At 41.6% G+C, this 24,103-nt stretch overlaps 1 protein-coding gene across 4 annotated transcripts in view; it reads right to left on the reverse strand.

Annotated features, from left to right (window-relative positions):
* Positions 1-21,292, reverse strand: part of LOC121281088 (transforming growth factor beta receptor type 3-like) — a 163,882-nt gene extending 142,590 nt beyond the window's left edge. For 2 of the 4 annotated variants that reach the window (XM_041193747.1, XM_041193744.1), the window contains exons 1-2: positions 20,434-20,555; positions 18,477-18,702 (exon numbers count right to left, since the gene is read on the reverse strand). In XM_041193747.1, the coding sequence (XP_041049681.1) occupies positions 18,477-18,534 (58 nt within the window). In that variant the 5' untranslated portion in view covers positions 18,535-18,702; positions 20,434-20,555. Of the gene's footprint in view, positions 1-18,476; positions 18,703-19,845; positions 19,888-20,433; positions 20,556-21,064 lie in introns of those variants that run through there. The other 2 variants (XM_041193746.1, XM_041193745.1) reach the window with 2 other exon arrangements.
* Positions 21,293-24,103: the final 2,811 nt, after the last annotated feature.

Raw genomic sequence — 24,103 nt, forward strand, 5'->3', positions numbered from 1 at the left:
TCCACTATTCACTGCCTGTCAACTTGAAAATGCCCCGTTTATGCCCATTCTGTTTTCTATCTGTTCACCAATCCTCTATCCTTGCTAATATATTCCCCCCAACTCCATGAGCCCTTATTTAGACTATTAACCTTTTGTCCGGCACTTAGAGTGCCTTTGGAAATCTAGGTATACTATATCTACTGGTTCCCTTTTATCTATCTTACTAGTTTCTTCCTCAAAAACCTCTAATAAATTTGTAAAACAGTATTTCCCTTTAATAACACCACGTTGACTTGTTATAACTATATTCTGCTTTTCTAAATGCATTGTTAAGACTTCCTTAATAATAGATTCCAACATCTTCTCAACAACTGATGTTAGGCTAATTGGCCTGTAGTTCACTGCTTTCTTTCTCCCTTCCTCCTTTCTTGAAAAGTGATGTAACATTTGCCAACTTCCAATCTAGTAGGACCATTCCTGAATCTAAGGAATTCTGGAAAATCATAGCTAGCACATTTACTATCTCTACAGGTCTCTCTTTTAGAACCCGAGGATGTGGACCATCAGATCCCAAGGATTTGTCAGATTTTACTTGCTTAAGTTCCTCCAATACTTTATTGCTGCTGATATTAATTTCCCTAATTTCCTCACTCTTTTCAGCCCCTAGGTTATCATCAATTTCTGGTTTGGAACTTGTGTCTTTTACTGTGAAGACAGGCACAAAATATTTCTTCAATGCCTCCACCACGTCCTCATTTCCCATGATAATTTCTCCTGCCCCTGCTTCTAAGGGACCAACATTTACTTTAGCTACTGTCTTCCTTTTTATATACTGAAAAAAGCTCTTACAATCTGATTTTATATTTCTGGCTAGTTTACTCATATATTCTATTTTTTCAACTTTTTGGTGGCCCTTTGCTGGTTTCTAAAACATTCCTATATCTCAGGCCTGCTACTGTTTTTTGCAACATTGTAAGCCCCTTCTTCTTCTTGAGTTTTTATTCTTCAATGGAATGCATTTTAAATTGTTTCTTTAAATATTTCCCACTGTTCATTTACCTCCATACCTTTTAGTCTATTTACCCAGTTCTCCCCTCATATCTATGTAATTGGCTTTGTTTAAGTTTAATATTTTTGTTTGCGTTTGGAATATATCACTTTCAAACTTAACATGGAATTGAATGGTATTGTGGTCACTATTTCCCACACGATCTTTTACTATGACATTACTAATTAACCCTGCTTCATTACACAATATTAGATCTAAGATAGCTTTGGCCCTACTCAGTTCCACTATGTACTGCTTCAGGAAACTGTTATGAAAACATTCTATAAACTCATCTTCTAAACCATTCTTGCCAATTTGTCTGTTGTTCCAAAATATTGCATACCCTGAAATATTTATTTCCCAACCTTGATCACCTTGTAACTATGTTTTTGGAATGGCGATTAGATCTAACTCATTTACCTCTATTTGTGCCACTAATTCATCTATCTTATTGTAGATGTTTCATGGATTCAGGTAAAGAACCTTTAATTTCATTTTTTTACTTCTATTCACTGCAATTACCTTATTTGAGGTTGTACATTTTTTGTTGAAACCTCTGCCTCTTCCTGTCCCACTCTGCTTGTCTTTACCAACATCACAATACTGTCCCAATACTTCAACTTTTCTCTTTAGATTTCTATCACCCGAACCCTCCACCACCACCACCTCCCCACCCTGCCTGTTAGTGTGCATTATCCTAAGTGCCGAATCTCCAAGTTAATGTACAGAGTAGTAAATAGAACAGCGGGTACTCGTTGAACAATCTAACTGAATCTCATTCTGGGAATATTGAGATCATTTCCTCAAACTAAATATATTCTTTTGGGATTCACATTTTTTTCCAAGGAATTTAATAGGGCGTGAAGAATTTTGCAGAATGTTCACTAGTGGCTTTTAGGAGACCTCCCTGGAGTGGATCGTGATCAAAACGAGAAACAAATCATTTCAGCTGAACATAGATAATAACCAAGTATGGCAGTTGCTGATTGTGATTTAATAAAAGATGAAATCAGCTCAATCAGCACTTTTATCTGCACCCTCAGTATGAACTTATTTTTCTTCCATATGGACAAAATAAACATGGTGATTGGTCTTGTGGTTCAGGCGGTAGCACCCCTTCCTCTGAGCCAGAATGCTCGAAGATCGAATCCCACTCGTGGACTTGTTGGCCACAAAAGGATTCGCACCAGAAGGGCATCCAGCTGTAAAAACTGCCTGCCAAATCCAAAAACAATGGTTGATTCAAACGGAGATGGAGAAGGGTGGTCAACCAATATTGTTACCCATGTAACAGGAGAAAAGTTGAAAGAGAAGGAAGATCGACGAATCAGACATGAGTTCAATTTACAATGACATGGGACAGTGTAAATGTAAGTTTTAATTCAATATTTTCAAAATTACTAAATGCTTTTGCATTTTTTCACCCCATTTGCTCATAAGTATTCCTAGGCCAGAATTATGAGTTCGGTGGGCAGGCACGGCTGGGAAACGGGGCAATTAACGGCCAGATAGCGAGAAGCATGCACTGATACGATCAGCGGTGCCGAAAGGTTGGAGGCGGGAGGAAGATGAGCGCTGAAGTCAGCGCAGGCGTGGGGGAGTGCTGACAGAAAGCTCCCTGAAGGCAGAGAGCTGCCTCTGGGAGCTGAAGACTGCAGAAGTATCAAATAAAGCTTTTTAAATCCGGTAAAACAAAATGTCCATGCAACAAAAGAAGTCACCTGAGCATAGACATTATAAAAATTCTGAGCATAGATTTTTATTATTTCATTTAATCATGGAAACTTCATCCCGCCCTTGGGTGAGGTTTCCTGAAAAGTACAAAGGCCACCTGGCCGATTGACCTGCCCGCCAACTGTAACGTTGGACAGGCAGTGAAAAATCCCAGTTAGCTGCACCATTAATGGGCTTAATAGCCCTCTTAATTGTTGGCAAGCACGCTTCCGAGTTTAGTGCGGGCCCGTTAACCAAAATGTCACCCAAGTGCACAATGACATCGGGCCACTCACCCGATGTCATCGGGGGCTGTTTTATGCTCGAGCATGTCAGGCGCACAATAACGTTGGGTGAGCTAGTTCTTGGTTTGCCTCCTATTGTTCTGTAACTTTCTTGACCTGTACTTCTCATTCTCAGTCCATCTCTCTGTTGTGTCCCAAGTTCTTTAAAGCCCCAATTTTAACCTGTGGCAGGATTGCAGTCAGGGATTAAAACTGGAGGAAGGAAAGCCCAGTGCAGGCCCATGGTTTCCCTGTAGAGCACAGGGGAACACTTCTGCTCCTCCTGGCCCATAGGGAAACCCAAAAAAGTTAAAATAACTTATCTCATCTGGGCATGCTCCTACATGGGACTGTGCAAAAGTCTACTTATAGAGTCCAAATGACATCATTGGACAGTTAATTTTAAATACTTACAAGGCTTGCCTGCCTCCAGCTCAAGTCTCACAGACCTCCCAAACCTAGGAGTTAAAATTATGGCCACAAGAGTGCAGTGTCAAGTAGAGAGTAATATATTGTCTTTATTTTTAACCCTCACAAATAAGGTGCTAGGGGTTAAATATAGAATAGGCAACCTGTGGTCAGACACACCACACTCTGAAAATCAAGTGACAGATTCCACTTCAAACAAATGCTATGGATCTCTCCGCAACTTCCCCCAGACGCTTGTCACACCATGATCCAACCTATTTCACTGCACTCCATCTTTCACACGAGGATTCCCAATCTCCACTTTCCAAGAACTCGCCTTGGAATCTTCTCCCAAACCAACACTTTCTCTCAGATTCCTTCCATAAGGGTTCACCTCCAGGGTTTCAAACTCTCCTTCCAATGTTCCTCTCCCGAGTCACCACATACATTCAAGCTATCTTCCACACACTCTCTCTCACTGACTCAGCCGTCAACAGTACACCACTGCTTCACATGCCTACAGCAAAGAGTTACAGACCTTCAGCTGTCTCTCTGTACCTTCTGGCCTCATGCAAGCTGTTCTTGCTTTAAACCTGCTTCCTGCAGCTTTTGTCTCTTTAAATCTGAAGCTTGGGGTCTCTCTCACTGCCCCTCACTTTTAACTTCATTAACTGAAGCAGTACATGCCCAAATGCAGCAAGACCTGGGCACTATTCAGGCTTGGGCTGACAAGTGGCAAGTCATATTCACGCCACACAAGTATCAGGCAACGACCATCTCAACAAGAGAGAATCTAACCTTTACCCCTTGACGTTCAATGGCATTACCATCACTGAATCCCCCATTATCAACATCCTGGGGGTTTACCATTGAAAAGAAACTGAACTGGACTAGCTATGTAAATACTGTGGCTACAAAGAGCTTGTCAGAGGCTACGAATCCTGCAATAAGTAACTCATCTACTGACTCCCCGAAGCCTGTCCACCATCCACAGGGCACAAATCATGTGTGATGGAATACTCCCAACATGCTCAGATGAGTGCAGCTCCCACAGCACTCAAGAAGCTTGATATTGCCCAGGACAAAGCAGCCCGCTTGATTAGCTCCATATCCACAAACATTCACACCTCCACCATTGTAGCAGCAGTGTGTGCCATCTACAAGATGCACTGCAAGAATTTACCAAGGCTCCTTAGACAGCATCTTCCAAACCCACAGCCACTACCATCTAAAAGGACAAGGGCAGCAGATAGATGCGAACACCACCACCTGGAAGTTCCCATCCAAGTCACTCACTATCCTGATTTAGAAATATATCACCATTCCTTTACTGTTACTGGGTCAAAATCCTGGAACTCCCTTCTTAACAGCACTGTGGGTGTATGTACACCACAATGGCCGCAGAGGTTCATGAAGGCAGCTCACCACCACCTTCTCAAGAGCAACAAGAAATGGGTAATAAATGCTGGTCCAGCCAGCGAAGACCACTTCCCATGAATGAATATTTTTAAAAAAGGACCTTTTTCAAGTTCCTGTCCTTCCTTTGACTAGAAGGTCTGCTTGGGGCTTTCCCCTGTTTCTGTCTCACTCCTTTTGGCCTTGGGACCTTTAGATTCTTTTGGGAAATCTGCTCTCACTCTGCAGTTCCCTCTTCCAGTGTCCAGTCTCTCTGGATTCCTGACTTCAAACTGAACTCCAAACCTGTTTCTTTAGTTTTGTGTGTGTATCTCAGAGGGACCTGCCTCTCTAGACTGCTGTTGCTAGATTACAGCCCAGTCTCTCTACTTTTGTTTGTTTAACTTAGCTACCACAGTCATAAAACTCTCATTAGAAATGCAGGCACATTTTAAAATGAAACTAAAACTCACAGATACAGAAATACAAATCAAGCTTAAACATCAAAGATAAAACTTATTCCCAACATCCACAAATACAAATATAGCTTACTTAAATTGTCTCTATTTCCTAACACCATATGCAATATTTAGACAAGCTCCACAGGTCTCCAATTACCTTTTCAACAGACAGTCAACAGCTCACCTTCTCTGCCGGACAGGACCGTGCATAATACCAGGTCAAAACAAAGAGTCTCCAACTTCATTACTCTCATTTGGTGACAGTTCAACCAAATCAGATTAACTATTGCAGGAAACAATGCAACGTGCTGGAAATATTCTGCTGTCAGTATTTGTGAAAGGGTCAGATAAGTTCATGTTTCAGGTATAAATGGATGTTGACTGACCAGCTGAATGTTTCAATTTTATGTATTATTTCAGATTTCCAACACCCACAGTTTTTGCTTAAATGTTATGGAACTTACTGTGCATAAATGGCAAACAGATTTGCCAAACTAGCACCTTAGAATATTTTTTCATTTTAGAAGTTTAATATAAATCCAAGTGGCTGCTGGATTACAATTAAGAATTATTCACTGATAACCTACAGACCTGAAATGGGTTAAATGTTTTTTTCTCAATTTTATTAGTTTTCTTTGTTACTGTAAACTTCTAATATCAATACACATTTTTAAAAATAAACGTTTCTAGATAAAGGGCAAAGCTGGTGCAGACATGATGGGTCAAAGGATCTTTTTCTATGCTGTAAAATTCTACAGAGTAAAAATTATTCAAGGCCTGCCATGTGCCCAGGACTTGGCGCTGTGGAGGCATCATACGCCTGATGCAAAAGTCCAGAAGACATATCATGCTAAATTTAGTAATGAATAATGAGCCAAAATTAGTTAATAATCTAACAATGAAAGAATATTTATCAGTGATCATAATATGATCAAATTCACTGTTAGGTTTGAAAAGAAGAAACTTAACACAATTACTATGATATTAGATCTTTGGAATGGCTAACTTTAACAGGATGAGATAGAGACTGATGACAGCGAACTGGTCAAAATTATCAAGTAAAATTAAAGATGAACAGTGGGATGCGGTCAAAAGAGAATTTAGCTTAATACAAACCAATATATTCAGAACCAACTGACTGAGCACTGAAGAGAAATTTGAGTTGATTAGAGCCAACATGGATTTGTAAAGGGTAGGTATTATCTAACACACTGAGAGAGTACCTCAAGTAGCAATTGGGGGAATGTCCATGGATGTGGCCTTTCACAAAGCATTCAAGAAGGTAGCTGTTAGCTTAAATTAAAGCTCATGGAATTGAACACAAATCATTGATTGGGAAATTGGTTTGGCAGTAGAAGACAGACTAGGGATAACAGGTATGTACTTGAAATCAAAGAAAGTATCCCACAATGATCTTTGCTGAAGCCTCAACTATTCAATATATTTATTAATGACTTAGATAACATAAGTTAGCCATGCATCCAAATTTGCCGATGCCACAGATTTGTGAAGTAGTAAATGGCATAAACAACAGCATAAAAATAGAGGTATTGATAGTTTTAAGTGCAGGTGAAACTGCAGCAGACTGATTTCAACACAGCTAAGTGACAGTTCACCCATTTTGGATCAAGAAAGGATAGATCAGAGTATTATTTAAATTGAGAAAAGCTAGGCAAAGTCAGCATGGTTTCATCAAGGGGAGGTCATGCCTGACAAATCTGTTAGAATTCTTTGAGGAGGTAATGAGTAGGTTAGACAAAGGAGAGCCAATGGATGTTATCTACTTGGACTTCCAGAAGGCCTTTGACAAGGTGCCACACAGGAGGCTGCTCAGTAAGATAAGAGCCCATGGTGTTAAAGGCAAGGTACTAGCATGGATAGAAGATTGGCTGTCTGGCAGGAGGCAGAGAGTGGGGATAAGGGGGTCCTTCTCAGGATGGCAGCTAGTGACTAGTGGAGTTCCACAGGGGTCAGTGTTGGGAACACAACTTTTCACTTTATACTTTAATGATCTAGATGAAGGAACTGAGGGGATCCTGGCTAAGTTTGCAGATGATACAAAGATAGGTGGAGGGACAAGTAGTATTGAGGAGGCGGGGAGGCTGCAGAAGGATTTGGACAGGTTAGGAAAATGGGCAAACAAGTGGCAGATGGAATACAATGTGGGCAAGTGTGAGGTCATGCACTTTGGTAGGAAGAATAGAGGCATAGACTATTTTCTAAATGGGGAGAGAATTCAAAAATCTGGAGTGCAAAGGGACTTGGGAGTCATACTCCAGGATTCTTTTAAGGTTAACTTGCAGGTTGACGCGGTAATTAGGAAGGCAAATGCAATGTTGGCATTTATTTTGAGAGGACTAGAATATAAAAGCAGGGATATGCTGCTGAGGCTTTATAAGGCTCTGGTCAGACCACATTTAGAATATTGTGCGCAATTCTGGGCCCCGAATCTCAGGAAGGATGTGCTGGCCCTGGAGAGGGTCCAGAGGAGGTTCACGAGAATGATCCCAGGAATGAAAGGCATAACGTATGAGGAACGTTTGAGAACTCTGGGTCTATACTCGATGGAGTTTAGAAGGATGAGGGGGGATCTGATTGAAACTTACAGAATACTGAAAGGCCTGGATAGAGTGGATGTGGGGAAGATGTTTCCATTAGTAGGAGAGACTAGGACCCGAGGGCACAGCCTCAGAGTAAAGGGAAGACCTTTCAGAACAGAGATGAGGAGAAACTTCTTTAGCCAGAGAGTGGTGAATCTATGGATGTGGAGGCCAGGTCATTGAGTGTATTTGAGACCGAGATAGATAGGTTCTTGATTGGTAAGGGGATCAAAGGTTACGGGGAGAAGGCGGGAGAATGGGGTTGAGAAACTTATCAGCCATGATTGAATGGCGGAGCAGACTCGATGGGCCAAATGGCCTAATTTCTGCTCCTATGTCTTATGATCTTATGATCTAATGGAGATAAAAGAAATTTAAGGGTCAATGTATGCTGATCACTAAAATATAGTAGTCAGGTATAAAGGTAATCTAAAAAGCCAATGGAATGTTGGTCTTTATAACTAGAAGGTTATAATATAAAAAGGGAAAAAAGTTTTGCTACAGCTACACAAAGCTTTGATTAGCCTACATTGGAGCACTGTATACAGTCCAGGCACCACAAAGGATATATTGGTCTTGGAAGGAGGGCAATGCAGATTCACCAGAGCATTAGTAGGGCTCCAAGGGTTAAATTGTGAGGCAAGAGTAAGCAAGCCAGACATGGATTCCCTGGAATATAGAAAATTAATGGGTGATTTGCTTGTGGTTTTAGGATTTTGAAAGGAATTGATAGGGTAGATGGAGGGAAAACTTTTCCACTGTTGGGGGAAAAGCCTGGAACAAAGTGACATAGCCTCAAAATCAGAGGTCAGGCCATTTAAGAGCAAAATTAGGAAACACTTCATGAAAAGATTGGTAAAAAGTGTGTGGAATTCTCTCCCACAAAAAGCAGGTGATGATAGCTCAATTAATAATTTTAAATCTAAGATTGACAGATATTTGCTAGTCAAAGATATTAAGGGATATAGAGCAAAGGCCGTGGATGGTGTTACAATACAGACCATCTATGATCTCACATAGAACAAGTTCAATGGGCTGAATGGCCAACTCCTGTTCCTAGGATAGAAATTAGTCCTCAGGGCTCAACGACACCTGCCTTACACCTGCCCCAGTGACCAATTTTGAAAGGGGGTCCTATACCAAGGATTAAGCTCATGGATAAAATATTCAAGAGGTCCCCACACCTGATTTAGGTGACCACCCCTGACATTCAATGGCATTACCATCGCTGAATCCCTCTCTATCAATGTCCTGGGGTTGCCATTGAGTGGAAACTGAACGGGACTAGCCACATAAATATTGTGACTACAAAGAGCTAGGAATCCTGTGACAAGTAATTCACCTCCTGACAACCCAAAGCCTGTCCACCATCTACAAGGCACAGGTCAGGAATGTGACGGAATACTCTCCACTTGCTTGGATGAGTGCAGCTCCAACAACACAAGAAGCTTCACACCATCCAAGACAAAGCAACCCCCTTAAATAACATTCCATCCACAAACATTCATTCCCTCCACCACCAATGCATAGTGACAAGAATGTGTACCATCAACAGGATGCACTGCAGAAACTCAACAAGACTCCTTAGACAGCATCTTCCAAACCCATGCCCATTACCATTTAGAAGGACAAGGGCAGCAGACACATGGGAACACCACCACCTGGAAGTTCCCCTCCACGCTAATCACCATCCTGACTTGGAAATATATTCCTTCACTGTCACTGAGTCAAAATCCTGGAACTCCCTCCCTAACAGCACGGTGGGTGTACAGTTATGATCCCCAGCTGAGATTACCCCTGGAGAAACCTGATCTCAGGATGGAACCCAGCCTGATAGGTTCTAATTTTTATTTGTTTATTTAAATATGTGGATGAACAGAGTCACAGGAGTCAGCTGATGAACTTTTTACGAAAGAACAAAACATTTATTCAACAAGATGAACTATATTACAATACTCCTTCACCCACAACTATACCTTTACAGATATATACAGATTTGCAAGGATAACACAAGTCACAAAAGCTATCTTATACTTTAATGTACAGAGTAAGTACCCAGTCCATGTAAAACTATGGCACCCTGTGGTCAGACACACCACACTCTGACCTCAAGTTACTGATGCCAACTCACTCAGATGCTATGGATCTCTCCTCAACTCCTCTCATGCGACTGTCACACTGTGAGCCAACCAGTCTCACTAAATTCCGTCCTTCACATGAGGGTTTCCAATCTCCACTCTCCAAGACCTCACGTTGGAATCTCGTCCCAAACCAACACTTTCTCTCAGCTGCCTTCCGCAAAGGTTCACCCCCAAGATTTCAAACTCTCCTTCTGATGTTCCTCTTCCCTGGGTCACCACATGCATTCAAGCTGTCTTCCAAGCATTCTCTCTCACCAACTCAGCCTTAAAAGTACCACCACTGCTTCACATTCCCATAGCAAAGAATTACAGACCTTCAGTTATCTCTTTGAACCTTCTTGCAAGCTGGTCTCTCTTTAAATCTGCTTTCTAAAGCTTCTGTCTGTTTATACCTGAAGCTTGGAGCCTTTCTCTCTGCCCCTCACTCTTAACTTCGCTTAACAGGACCTTCTTCTAGGTTCCCGTCCTTCCTTTGACTACAAGGTCTCCTTTGGGCCTTCCCCACCTTCCACTCTCCTGGATTTCTGGGGTTTTTCTTTAACTTGGTGCTTCTATCTGTTCCCTTTGCTCCAGTCTCTCCTGGCAACAGCTCCAAAGCCAGCTGAACTCCAACAGCTTCCAAATCAAAACTGCTGTCTTTCTTCTTCTTTGTGTATGTCTGTGGGAGGAACCTGCCTATCTGGCCCCTGTTGCTAGGCAACAGCACTGTTTTTCTACTGTTTATCTTTACCTTATAGGAGTTGTAAACTCCTTATTAAAAATGCAAGCACTCTTTGTAAAGTAAAACTAAAACTCCATTTGACCTTTCTTAACACAGAGACACAGAAATACAAATCAAGCTTAAACTTTAAAGCTAAAACTCATTCCTAACACCACAAATACAAATATAACTTTCTTAACCTATCTCTATTTCCTAACATGTACTACACCACATGGACTGCAGCGGTTCAAGAAGGCAGCTCACCCCCATCTTCTCAAGGGCAATTAGGGATGGGCAATAAATGCTGCCCTAGCCCACACTGCCCACATCCCATGAGTGAATTTTAAAAACTGTCTAAATAATGGGTCTCATGCAGTTGGCAGAGAGACCCAATGACAATGCAGATTGGGTGCAGGCCATCCCACTGTTAAGTTTTATATGTGAAAAACAGGTGCAATGCTTACCAACATCTCCCCCCATTACTGTATTCTATTCTAATGCAGCTAAGTAAAAGGTAAATTTGAGTAAACTGGAACTTATGAACAAAATCCAAGAATGCTTCCAAATCTGACTTAAAGAAATAAGAACGACTAAGCATGGCATAATAGCATTGCTATCTTTTAAGTTTACAGGAAAGTGATCCCGCACCAGTATTAAACAGCTATCAGATAAGTGGGCAGTGCTGACTGTGGCATTAAACAAGTCACAAGGGTGTGAACCACAACAAGATATGTAAATATAAAACTGAAAAAAAACAAGGCGAGACTGGCTGGCAACAAGCAGCACCAAAATGTCTCCCAACTGGCTACACAGAAAGATTTTTATCTTCATTCGTCTTTAGCGTGTGTTAGTTGGCTGTGATATTACAACTGCTGAATTAGGTTAAATTCCCCTAAGAAGCAACTGGAAGGCTAAATGACTGCCAGATCCGATCTATAGTCAAGTCAAAACATTTTTATTATGACATGCACAAGAAATTCACGATTAATAAATTAAGTAAATGCTAAAATTTCACTTGACTAGAATGCTGACCATCAAGGGGACGCAAATAATGTTTTCACACTTGTATACAAACATTGGCTGACACAGTAATGGTAACATTCTTGTGGTAATAAATTTGAAAAAGTGCGATGTTTTCTCCTCTTCTAATTGATAAAAACATTTGGAGAAACATCACGTAAAAGGGGAATTTTTAAAAATCTTTTCACCAAACACCATGGAATGAATAATGAAGGCCTCACTACTCCTTTTACTCCGCTTACGCTACATGTCTATGGAAGACCCATGGATTCCATTTTGTTAACTTCCCCTATGCTCTTTTTGCTTCTCCTTTTTTCACGTCTTCTCTGAACTTTCCACACTCAGACTGGTTCTCAGTTGTATCAGCAACCTGGTATCTTTGATATGCACCCTTTTCCTGCTTCGCCTTACTCTCTATCATTTTTGTCATCTAGGAAGCTCTAGCTTTGTTTGTGCTACTTTCCCCCTAATAAGAATGTATCTCCAATGTTCCTGAAACATCTCCTCTATAAAGGCAGCCCTTTGTTCCAATCTTTTATTTCAGTTCCTGTTCTCACCACACTGAAAAAAGCCCATTCACAATTAATTATTATTATTCAGGATTGCTTTGTCCTTTTCTAAAGCTAACCTAAACCTTATGATACCATGATCGTTGTCTCCTAAATGTTCCTCCAGTGCCACATGATCCACTTTATTCCCCAGAACCAGATGCAGCTTTGCTTCCATCCTTATTGGGCTGGAAACGTACTGATCTAGAAAATTTTCCTGAACGTACTTCAGGAACTCTTTCCCCTCTTTGCCCTTTACACTATTACTATACCAGCCTATATGAGGATAACTAAAGTCTACAGTTTTGCATCTTATATTTTTTTCCAAATTTGTTTCTCTGCATCTATCACACTAGTTGGTGGGCTATAATAATACACCCAGCAGTGGAATGGTACCCCTAGTGTTTCTTAGCTTTAACCAAATGGATTCTATGACCCCTCCCTCTACAAAATCTTCTCTCCACAGCAATGTAATATTTCCCTTTGAGTATCACACATATGCCTCTTGCCTCTGAATCATAAGGTTTCCTTTCAAGTCCCATACTAAGACTTGAATACAAAAATTAAGGCGAACACTCCAGTTTGGTTCAGTCAGAGATACCATATTTCAGATTAAACATTAAGTCGAAGCCCTAACTGCCTGCTCAGGTGGATATAAAAGATCCCACAACACTATTTTGAAAAAGTACGGGGGAGCCATCCCCAGTGTCCTAGCCAATATTTATTCATCAATCAACATCAGACAAAAAAAAACATTATCTAGTCCTTATTAGATTGCTGCTTGTAAGAGTTTGCTGTGCATATATTGGCTGACTGCTCTCAAAGTACTTCATCAGTCATAAAGGGCTTTGAGACAGCCAGTGGTTGGGAAAAACACTATATAAATGCAAATCTTTGTTCCTTTCTTTCATTAAAACTGCCAACCTTCCTCCTTTATTTTCTTCTCAATCTTTCCTAAATACCCATTATCCAGGAATTTTTAATATCCAGTCTTGCCCTTTTTTTGAGACAGATCTCAGTTATTGCCACAACATGATATTCCTAAGTATCTCTACATGCCTGCAGCATGCCAACTTTATTTACAATGCTCCAATTTTCTCCCCTTCTCTCCTGAATGCCTTACATCTTTGCTGTGGTCCAGTTCCACAAGCACTGAGCCCTTTTTCAGCTATCTCATTCAAGTAATATGATTGTAAGAGTTGTAGGCCAATCATTTCAGCTCCAGGGCATCACTGCAGGAGTTCTGCAGGGTACTGTCCTAGGCCAAAACATCTTCAGCTGTTTAAATGACCTTCCCTCCAACATAAGATCAGAAGTGTCCGCTGATAATTGCACAGTGCTCAGCACCATTTGCAACCTCAGATACTCAAGCAGTCATGCCCGCATGCAGCAAGACCAGGGCAACTTTCAGGCTTCACATCACACAAGTGCTAGGCAATGACCATCTCCAAAAAGAGAGAATTAAACCATCTCCTCTTGACCTTCAATCGCATTACCATTGCCAACTCCCTCACCATCAACATCTCTGGGAGTTACCATTGACCAGTATCTTCGCTGGACAAGCCATATAAATGCTGTGGCTACAAGAGCAGGTCAGGGCTTGGGAATTCTGGCAAGTAGCTCACCTCCTGAATCCCCGATGCTCCAATAACGCTTTAAGAGCTCGACACTATCCAGGACAGAGCAGCCTGCTTGATTGTCACCCTTTCCACCGCCTTAAACACTACTCCCTCCACCAACCAGTATGTAGTAACAGCACTATGTACCATCTACAAAATGCACTGCAACAACTTGTCGAGACTCCTTCAACAGCATGCTCCATACTCATAATCTCTACCACCTAGGTCAAGAGCAGCAGACATGGGAACAACACCATCTGCAAGTTCCTCTTTAAGTGACTAGGAAGCATATCTTCTTTCCTTTTGACTGTCGCTGGGTCAAAACCCCAAAACGCTCTTCCTTAACAGCACTTAAGGTGCACCTTATTACATGGATCGTAGCTTTTCAAGACGACTTCTCAAAGACGATTAGGGATGCCAGCAATGTTCACACCCCATGATGGAATAAAAAAAGTGACTATTATTTATGCATAATCGCAGGTGGGTTATTCAATTACAGCCGGCATAGGCCAAGCCTAATCTTGTCCTCGCCCGATGCCTATACATGTGCACTTCCAGTTGGGATTGTCAGAATAGAGATCAGGAGCCAGAAAGCCAGGGATGCCAAATCCACTTGTAGCCTGGTTGAAGTCAATTGACAGAGTACAGACATAGTATAAACTGAATATCTTTCTGGGTTTGTATGATTTAGCCACACACAGGATAAATTTCATTGTCAACAGAGTAGCCCATTTTCTGAGGTTACTGTTATGATTTGTTTAAGCTCTTTAAAAAAATTGTAACTTTGTAAAATTATATGGGTTCTGAATTATCACTGATTTATGGCTCAGAGGGATGGATGAAGATACTTATTCCATTGTCAGTGGCTAGATGCCGTATCAAGTGGAAATCTGTTGGCTTCAACCCATGCAACCTGACCAATTCTTTACTTATTGAACAGCATAACCCTTTAAAACATTTCTAAATAATATGAAGATCATTAATGTTGGCCTGTTTCTTGTTAAATTCCTCTGACTGTGTAAAAATATATAAAATTATAAATACACATTGGGAAGAGGCATTGTTACAATGCCATACTAGTAACCCAGAGATGTGAACTCAATGATTTGCTAATAGTTATAGCAAAAATTATTTGCTACAACTTTCATTGTAAAATATGAAATTAGAACTGAATTCTAGTATTTAATGGGCTGGCATCAGAAAGGATGACCAAGAAAGTTGGCAGATTGTTACAAAAACCCAACTACTCCACTAATGTCTTTTGCAGAAAGGAATATGCCACCACTACCAAGGTCAGCATTTGTTGCTTATCCTTACGCCCTTGAGCTGAGTGGTGTGCTAAGCTATTTCAGAGTTCAGATAAGAATCAACCACATTACTGTGGATCTGGAGTCACATGTAGGTCAGGCTCTCTAAGAATGGCAGATTTCCTTCCGTAAAGGGCACTTGTGAACCAGATGGTTTTTTACAACAATCTATAGTTTCATGGTCACCATGGGCTAATTTACAATTCCAGATTCTATTAATTTAATTGATACTTCACCAGCTGCCATAGTGAGATTTGAATCTGTATCCCCAGAGGATTAGCCTGCATCTCTGGATCTCCCCGCCCCGAGATATATCAGACATATCTAATGGTCTAATAAAGACAAAATACTGTAGATGCTGGAAATCTGAAACAAAAACAAAAAATGCTGGAAAAACTCTGTAGGTCTGACAGCATCTGTGGAGAGAAAGACAGAGTTAATGTTTCGAGTCTGTATGATTCTTCTTCAGAGCTAAGAGAAGTAAAAAGGTGGTGAAATTTATAGAAGTTTAAGGAGGGTGGAGCAGGTGAGGCTGGTTAGAAAGTCAACGATAGGTAGAGGCAAAGGAGAGATTGCCAAAGGTGTCATAAACAAAAGGTCAAAAAGGGGTATTGATGTTGGTGATGGCTAAAGGAGATGCTAATGGTGACATTAAAAATAGAAAGCACCTCACCTCCATCCTCACCTCTTTTGTATCCCCTTTTTTCAATATTAATTTTTTTCCGCTTATTTGTATTTTTTTTTTATCTATTTTCATTTTTGTTCATTGTTTTATCCCCACTTTTTAGCCTATTTTCAATCTTTTTTCCCACCACCGTCCCCTCCCTCCCCCACCCCCACTCGGGCCATCTGTCACTTGCTCATGTTGTTCTTTCCAGAGTGCTTACCCTTGTTCAGCTATTATCACATTCTGCTTTCTAACCTTAATGTCACCATTAGCACCTCCTTTAGCCAGTACCACCACCATCAACACCCCTTTGACCTTTTGTCTATGACATTTTTGGCAATCGCTCCTTTGCCTCCACTTATCGCTGGCCTTCTATCCAGCCTCACCTGCTCCACCCCCCTTAAACATCCCCCTTAAATAAATTTCACCACGTTTTCTCTTCTCTTTAGCTCTAAAGAGTCACATGGACTCGAAACATTAGCTCTGTCTTTCTCTCCACAGATGCTGTCAGACCTGCTGAGTTTTTCCAGCATTTTTTGTTTTTGTTGTGTTATGTCTAATGATCTAGCAAGCCCGAGAAAGTGGTTAAAGAAGTCCTACCATATTGTCAAGGCAACTGGGCATGGGCAATAAATGTAGCATTGACAAAAACTTGTCTGTTCTGCATTTATTTTATCAATTGACAGCAAGATTCACTGATTGTTGGAAGTCCTTTCACGATGCATTTGTTGGATAAAACAATTTCCAATGTGTATTTTGTTTAAAACAAATATTACATGATATTAAAGAATATTTGAGAAATCAAATCCCAGCCAATTAAGTACATTTACACTGCAGTCATTACTGTAATATAAGTAATGTGGATGCCAATTTGTACATAACAATGTGGATGCCAATTTGTACATAACAAGGTCCCAAAAACAGCAATAACTTTTATGACCAGATAATCTGCTTTTGGTGATATACGTTGGCCAAGTCATCAGAATTCCCTGATAATTTTTGCGGGAATGTTTCATGTCCTTCTAAGGCAACAGCCTTAGTTTAAAATAAAAGCAAAATACGGCAGATACTGGGAATCTGAAACAAAAACAGAAAATGCTGGAAAAACTAAGCAGGTCTAACAGTCTAACAGCATCTGTGGAGAGAAAAACAGAGTTAATGTTTCAAGCACGTATGATTCCCTCTTCAGAGCTAAAGAGAAATAAAAGTGTGATGAAATTTATGCTGTTTAAGGTGGGGCGGGTGGAGCAGGTGAAGCTGGATAGAAGGCCAGAGATAGATGGCAAAGCAGAGATTGACAAAGATGTCATGAACAAAAGGACAAAGGGGGTGCTAATGGTAAGGGCTAAAGGAGGTGCTGATAGTGGCATTAAGGGAAGAAAGCAGAATGTGATAATAGCAGGACAAGGGTAAACACTCTGAAAGGAACAACATGAACAAGTAACAGGTGGCCCTTCTGGGTGGTAAGGAGAAAATATCAAAAATAGGATAAAAGGTGGGGATAAAACAATGAATAAAAATGAAAATAAATAAAAATGTGAAAAAATTTAAAATATAAAAATGAATATTGAAAAGAAGGGGATAAAAAGGCAGTGAGGACAGAGAGAGCTCATGGTCTGAAGTTGTTGAACTCAATGTTAAGTCCGGAATGCTGTAAAGTGCCTTATCGGAAGATGAGGTGCTGTTCCTCCAGTTTGTGTTGAGCTTCACTGGAACATTGCAGCAGGCCAAGGACAGACATGTGAGCATGAGAGCAGGATGGTGTGTTGAAACGGCAAGCGACAGCAAGGTCTTGGTCATGTTTGCGGACAGACCAAAGACTTTTTTAATATCTCATCAACGCAGCATTCCTTCAGGTATAACATTGAAACACAGCCTAGATTATGTGCCCAAGTTTCTGTAGTAGGGCTTGGACTCTCAACAATCTGACTCAGCAGTGAAAGTGCTACCCATTTAACCAAGAAACGGCTGACTGCCTAATCTATTTGCAAGACAAGGACAAATTTTTAAGTTAATTGTTAATGTTAAAACTTTCCTGTACTTCAAGATTCAGAAAATAGTGTTGTAATGCAAAGTTGCACAGTAGGTGTCATAAAATATCACTAAAAACTTTTGAACTATATTAGGAAGGGTACTCTCAATTTATCCACTTTAAAAGGAAACCAAAAGCAGACTAACAAAAATCATTCAAAGGATGATCTATTTAATACCTCAATACGTTTAAAGTTTAACCATATTTTAATATCTATACACCTGCAACAAATTTAATTTCCATCATTTTTATAGATGGAAAGATGCCATTGATGAGGGTATTTTGATATAAAAATTCTTACCATCTCCGGTTCCTTAAGTGGAAAATTGAAAAGTCCATCTTCAAAACATTCTTGAAATGTCATACACAACATCTCCTTTATATATTTACTTGTCTATTTAAGAACTTCAAATAGTGAAAGCTGAGATTTTAGAATGCAGTTTCATCAAATCTAATGCCCATCTATTCCACTGATGACCATTCGTTTGGTGCATGTATAATTACAAAGATGTTTGCTCACATTGACTAATACAAATATTTCATGAATTTACCTGCTTGTATCTGTGGTCCAAAAATTACTAATATGACTATTGGTAGAATTGCCTCCATGGTTTTATTTTTTCTGATGAATGGTTCTTCTATCCTGTGTCTAGGAGTTGATACACCAGAAACTGTTCTTTTCCAGGTAGAAGAGAAATTTGTTGTAAATCGGGTTTAGGAAAAATCTCGAAATGGAAGACGGTACTCCACAAATCCAGCCTTGAGGTGTGTTAGAGTCTATCAGAAAAGTAAAAATGCAATTCACTTGTCACAAAAAATAAAATTTTTGTCCCTTTCATCTTTTTAATCTGATGTCAATCATTAACATTCATTAACTACATCTCTGGGGGAGTTCAATAAGCAGTCAAACTTTACAAAATCAGAAGTCTAATATTAAAAAAAAACATGAGTGACCCGTAGCCATAACGTTTTGTTTCTTTACTTTTTATTAATGAGTCTGGGATTATTTTCTAACATCATTTTATAAGCTCGTATGTTACTTATTTGCCGGATGTTTTCACGAAAGTCAATCTATTCAACAGCTTAACTATTGAACATGTCAGTAAAATATGGAACGAGAAACTCAAATATCGCGGCCCGAAATAATTTTTTTCTATAAAAAGGATACATTTGATTCCCTGGAAAAGAATTTTTTTTAACAGATGTGAGGATTATAAACAAATGGATAAATATATTGCGGTATACTGCTGAAAGAAAAACTTGTAATTTATCGCATCTCTTCATTTCACATACAAAGAAGTGATTATGCAAACCCAAAGCAAAATCTCACCAACAACAATATGAATTAAATTAATTCAAAAGTTTAGCCAGAAAATCAAGAGAACACCCTATTCTTCTTTCAAAGGCGGCAAAGGGGTCTTTTCGTGTACCAGCGGAACAGCCAAATAGGGTTTAACCTATTATCGGAAAGGAGGATCGGAAAGGAGGATAGTTCAGACAGTTCAGATAGTTCAACGCTTTATCACCTTAGATTATGTGAACAACTGGTGGCGTGGTTTAAGAGCCCACAATTTTCTGAATCCAAGGGCAAAGGCTCCGCCAACTGAAGCAAAATAATATTCTTACAGCAGAATCTTGTGGTCTAATTAGAAGTATGAAATGGCTAATTCTAAATAAACTGTATTAATGGTCAGAAGCTTTGATAATTATTATTCGTATTAACTCCCGAACACACGCATATTTCAATGAATTCTACAACCAGCTATAAAATCTACCTTAACTCGAATATATCGTACCTATACGAAGTTAAACATTACATAAATCACTCAAAGCACGTGTTTAACATTTGATAGGTACAATTCAGCGCGTTACTGACACATGCATTCAACCGAGAGCAGTAAGTGCAGAACAGATTCTTACACCATTTATAATAAAGTCGGTTCCTTCCAGAGTTGCGTTTCACTAAAAAAAAAAGTTCGGTTCGGTTTGTACAAAAAGAACTCGGTCAGAAAGCGTTAAGACCGATTTTGCCAGCAGATTATAAATTATTATAAAAATGGTTGCTTCCAGTGTTGGCCCTGATCTGCTTGTTCCCTATGGTCAGCATCTAGGTTGGCGAATACCAACATGTTAACAAATTTTCCCCATCTATAATCTGACCATCCGAAACGAATCTGACCCTCTGCGATCTCTATTGCTGCACTAAGCGCGCTCACCAAAATGCAGTTATTCCGTAGTCAAATCCTATTTCAGTGCCGATCTGATTTATGAAATTACTCACTGATACTGCCCATTTATAATCAGCACGGTAAATGACAATCTGTATCCCTAACTCAAAACGTTTTTCTACGACTGGTTGAATAGTTTTGACCGTAATAGTTCGCCAAATCTCTTTCCCCACCCCCCCCCCCCCCACCCAGATCTATTGCAAATACGAGTAATCAAAGCTATTTTTTTGTAAAAAATATACCGGACATCAAGTTTCTGTAACTTCTGCCCAAGAGTTACCTGTAGATACAATTCGGGTAGTTGATAGAGCCCCCTCCCCTTTCTTTTTTGTTGTTTATTCCCGTCTCGCGTGCGAAGAACTAGCCCTTTAACTCAACTTTTTCACCCCCTGTATAAACTTCTGGTGAAAGTCCCCCCCCCCACACCCCCGCGGCTCCTCTGAACAAATGCGGCCTTCCAACTGACTGACAGCCGAACCATCCAACCAGGCGTTGATATCCGCGTCTGGGGACCGCCCCCGGGAAAGCCAACCGCCAATCGGCATCAGGACAAAGGCGGGGTCATTGGGAAGGGAATGACGCCACAGCTTGTCCGGTAACAGGAAAACGGAATTCATGTTCGTGTCAAAAATTGTGCGGAAAAAAAAAACAAATAAAACCTACAAAATCTTCCCTTCAAGTTTGTCATCTTATAGACGCACCTGATTACTTCTTAAATTAAACAAAACAGGTAACCATCACAATTTTGGGAATACGCATCCCAGTCTGTGATTAATTATAAATATTCTCCAATTGCGCCGTTATTCATTTTTTTTTAAAAAACTTTGCTGAATAACTAAAGCCTCCGTACAAAATAAGCATGAAAATTCGATCACTGTATTGAAAACGAGCGACAGAAGGGCTTTTCTTACATCGGATTCAGGAAGTTCTGAATTTCCCAATTTCTCTTTTAATTTTCTCCTCTCTCCAAAAAATATATATATATATATATATATGACGGTCCGAAATGGCGGTTTTGAGCCTCCGCGGTCTCGGACTGGTCGTGCGTTTCTCCGGTCGGGGTGGGATTTTCCTATCCCGTTGCCTTCCCTCGGGTCGTTCACTGTGAGCAAAGTTGTTTTTCTACTTCACCTCTTGTCTCGGAAAAGGACGAGAGGGGAAAAAAAAATGTCTCGAGCCGGCGCCGGGAAATCCGATTGGAGGCGCGTCGCGTGGGGACTGGGAGGCGCGGCGCGGCGCGGCGCGGGGAGGCGACCGTTAGCAGCGCGTGAGGTTAAAGGAAATTGATCGGCATCAAGTGGTGGGGGGAGAGAGAAAGAGTGTGGTTGGGGGTGAGGGTAAAGGGGGAGGTGGGCGAGGGGAGGAAGTGGGTAACATGGGGGACGGTGTGGCAGGGGAGAGAGAGAGAGAGAATAAGAGGGTGGATAAGGAGGAGATGGGAGGGGGGAGGGGTAACATGGGAAGGGATGGGTGGAGGAGGTGGACATGGGAGAAGGGTGGATGGATGGGGGGAGGAGAGAAGGAGAGGGTGGGTAGAGGTAAAGGGGGGGGGCAGGGGAGAGGGGGGGCAAGGGTGAAGAGGCCCGAACAATCCCCATCTACCACTACTCTCCTCCATCTGGCTGAACTTGTTCTCTCACTGAACAATTTTTCTCCTTAAACTGCTCTCACTTCCTCCAAATAAAAGGTGTGGCTATGGGTACCTGCATGGGCCCCAGCTATGCCTGTCTCTTTATGGGGTATGGGGAACACTCCTTGTTCCAGTCCTACTCCGGCCCCCTCCCACAACTCTTTCTCCGGTACTTCGATGATTGCTTCGGTACTGCTTCATGCTCTTGTATGGACCTGGAAGAATTTATTCATTTTGCTTCCAATTTCCACCCCTCCATCATTTTCACATGGTCCATCTCTGACACTTCCCTTCCCTTCCTTGACCTCTCTGTCTCAATTTCTGGTGATAGACTGTCCACCAATATCCATTACAAGCCTACCAACTCCCACAGCTACTTCGACTACAGCTCCTCACACCCTGCTTCCTGTAAGGACTCCATCCTATTCTCTCAGTTCCTTCGCCTCCATCGCATCTGTTCCGATGATGCCACTTTCAAAAACAGTTCCTCTGACTTGTCTTCCTTCTTCCTTAACCGAGGTTTTCCACCCACGGTGCTTGACAGGGCCCTCAACTATATCCGGTCCATCTCCCACGCATCTGCCCTCACACCTTCCTCTCCCTCCCAGAAACATGATAGTGTCCCCCTTGTCCTCACCAGCCTCCGCATTTAAAGGATCATCTTCCGCCATTTCCGCCAACTCCAGCATGATGCCACCACCAAACACATCTTCCCTTCACCCCCCCCGGTGGCATTCCACAGGGATCGTTCCCTCCGGGACACCCTGGTCCACTCTTCCATCACCCCCTAGACCTCAACCCCCTCCCACGGCACCTTCCCATGCAACCGCAGAAGGTACAACACCTGCCCCTTTACTTCCCCTCTCCTCACCGTCCAAGGGCCCAAACACTCCTTTCAAGTGAAGCAGCATTTCACTTGCACTTTCCTCAATTTAGTCTATTGCATTTGTTGCTCCCAATGCGGTTTCCTCTGCATTGGAGAGACCAAACACAGACTGGGTGACCGCTTTGCGGAACACCTTCGGTCTGTCCGCAAGCATTACCCAAACCTCCCTATTGCTTGCCATTTCAACACTCCACCCTGCTCTCATGCCCACATGTCTGTCCTTGGCCTGCTGCATTGTTCCAGTGAAGCTCAATGCAAACTGGAGGAACAGCACCTCATCTTCTGACTAGGCACTTTACAGCCTTCTGGACTGAATATTGAGTTCAACAATTTTAGATAATGAACTCTCTCCTCTATCCCCACCCCCTTTCCAACCCCCACTTTTTTTCCAACAATTTATATAGATTTTTCTTTTCCCACCTATTTCCATTATTTTTAAATGTATTTCCATCCATTGTTTTATCTCTACCTTTTAGCCTTTTTCGATTCCTTCACCTCACTCCACACCCATTAGGGCTTACTGTACCTTGCTTGTCCTGCTTTCTACCCTTAATTAGTACATTCCTTAGATAATATCACCACCTTCAACACCTCTTTGTTCCTTTGTCTATGACATCTTTTGGCTATCTCCACCTATCACTGGCCCTCTATCCAGCTCTACTTGTCCCACCTCCCCTTAAACCAGCTTATATTTCACCTCTCTTCTATTTTTACTTAGTTCTGTTGAAGAGTCATATGGACTCAAAACGTTAATTGTGTTCCTCTCCGCAGATGCTGCCAGACCTGCTGAGTTTTTCCAGGTATTTTTATTTTTGTTTTGGATTTCCAGCATCTGCAGTTTTTTGCTTTTATCAAGGGTGAAAGGTGGGCAGGGAGAAGGAAGGGGTGAAGGGTGAGTGGGGGAGAAGGAGAGGGTGGGTGTGGGGAGGAGAGTGTGGGCAGAGGTGAAGGTTGGACAAGGGGAGGAGAGCGTGGGTGGGTGGGGGAGAAGGGGGGGGTGGGTGGGCAGGGGTGAAGGGTGGGCAGGGGAGGAGGAGAGGGTGGGCGGGGGAGGAGGAGAGGGTGGGTGGGGGAATGAGAGCGTGGGTGGGGGTGAAGGGTGGGCAGGGAGAATGAGAGGGTAGGCAGGGAGAATGAGAGAGTGGGCAGGGTTGAAAGATAAGGCTGAAGCATTCGCATCAATCTTCAGCCAGAAGTGCCGAGTGGATGATCCATCTCAGCCACCTCCAGAGGTCCTCCGTATAACAGATGCCAGTCTTCAGTCAATTTGATTCACTCCACGGGATATCAAGAAATGGTTGAAAGCACAGGATGCTGCAAAGGCTATGGATCCTAACAATATTCCGGCAATAATACTGAAGACTTGTGCTCCAGAACCTGCCCAAAACGTCCAGTTTGGGTTCCGCCAGGGCCACTCATCTTCTGACCTCATTA

Source organism: Carcharodon carcharias, chromosome 8 (assembly GCF_017639515.1).
Source record: "Carcharodon carcharias isolate sCarCar2 chromosome 8, sCarCar2.pri, whole genome shotgun sequence".
Classification (NCBI taxonomy): Eukaryota; Metazoa; Chordata; class Chondrichthyes; order Lamniformes; family Lamnidae; genus Carcharodon; species Carcharodon carcharias.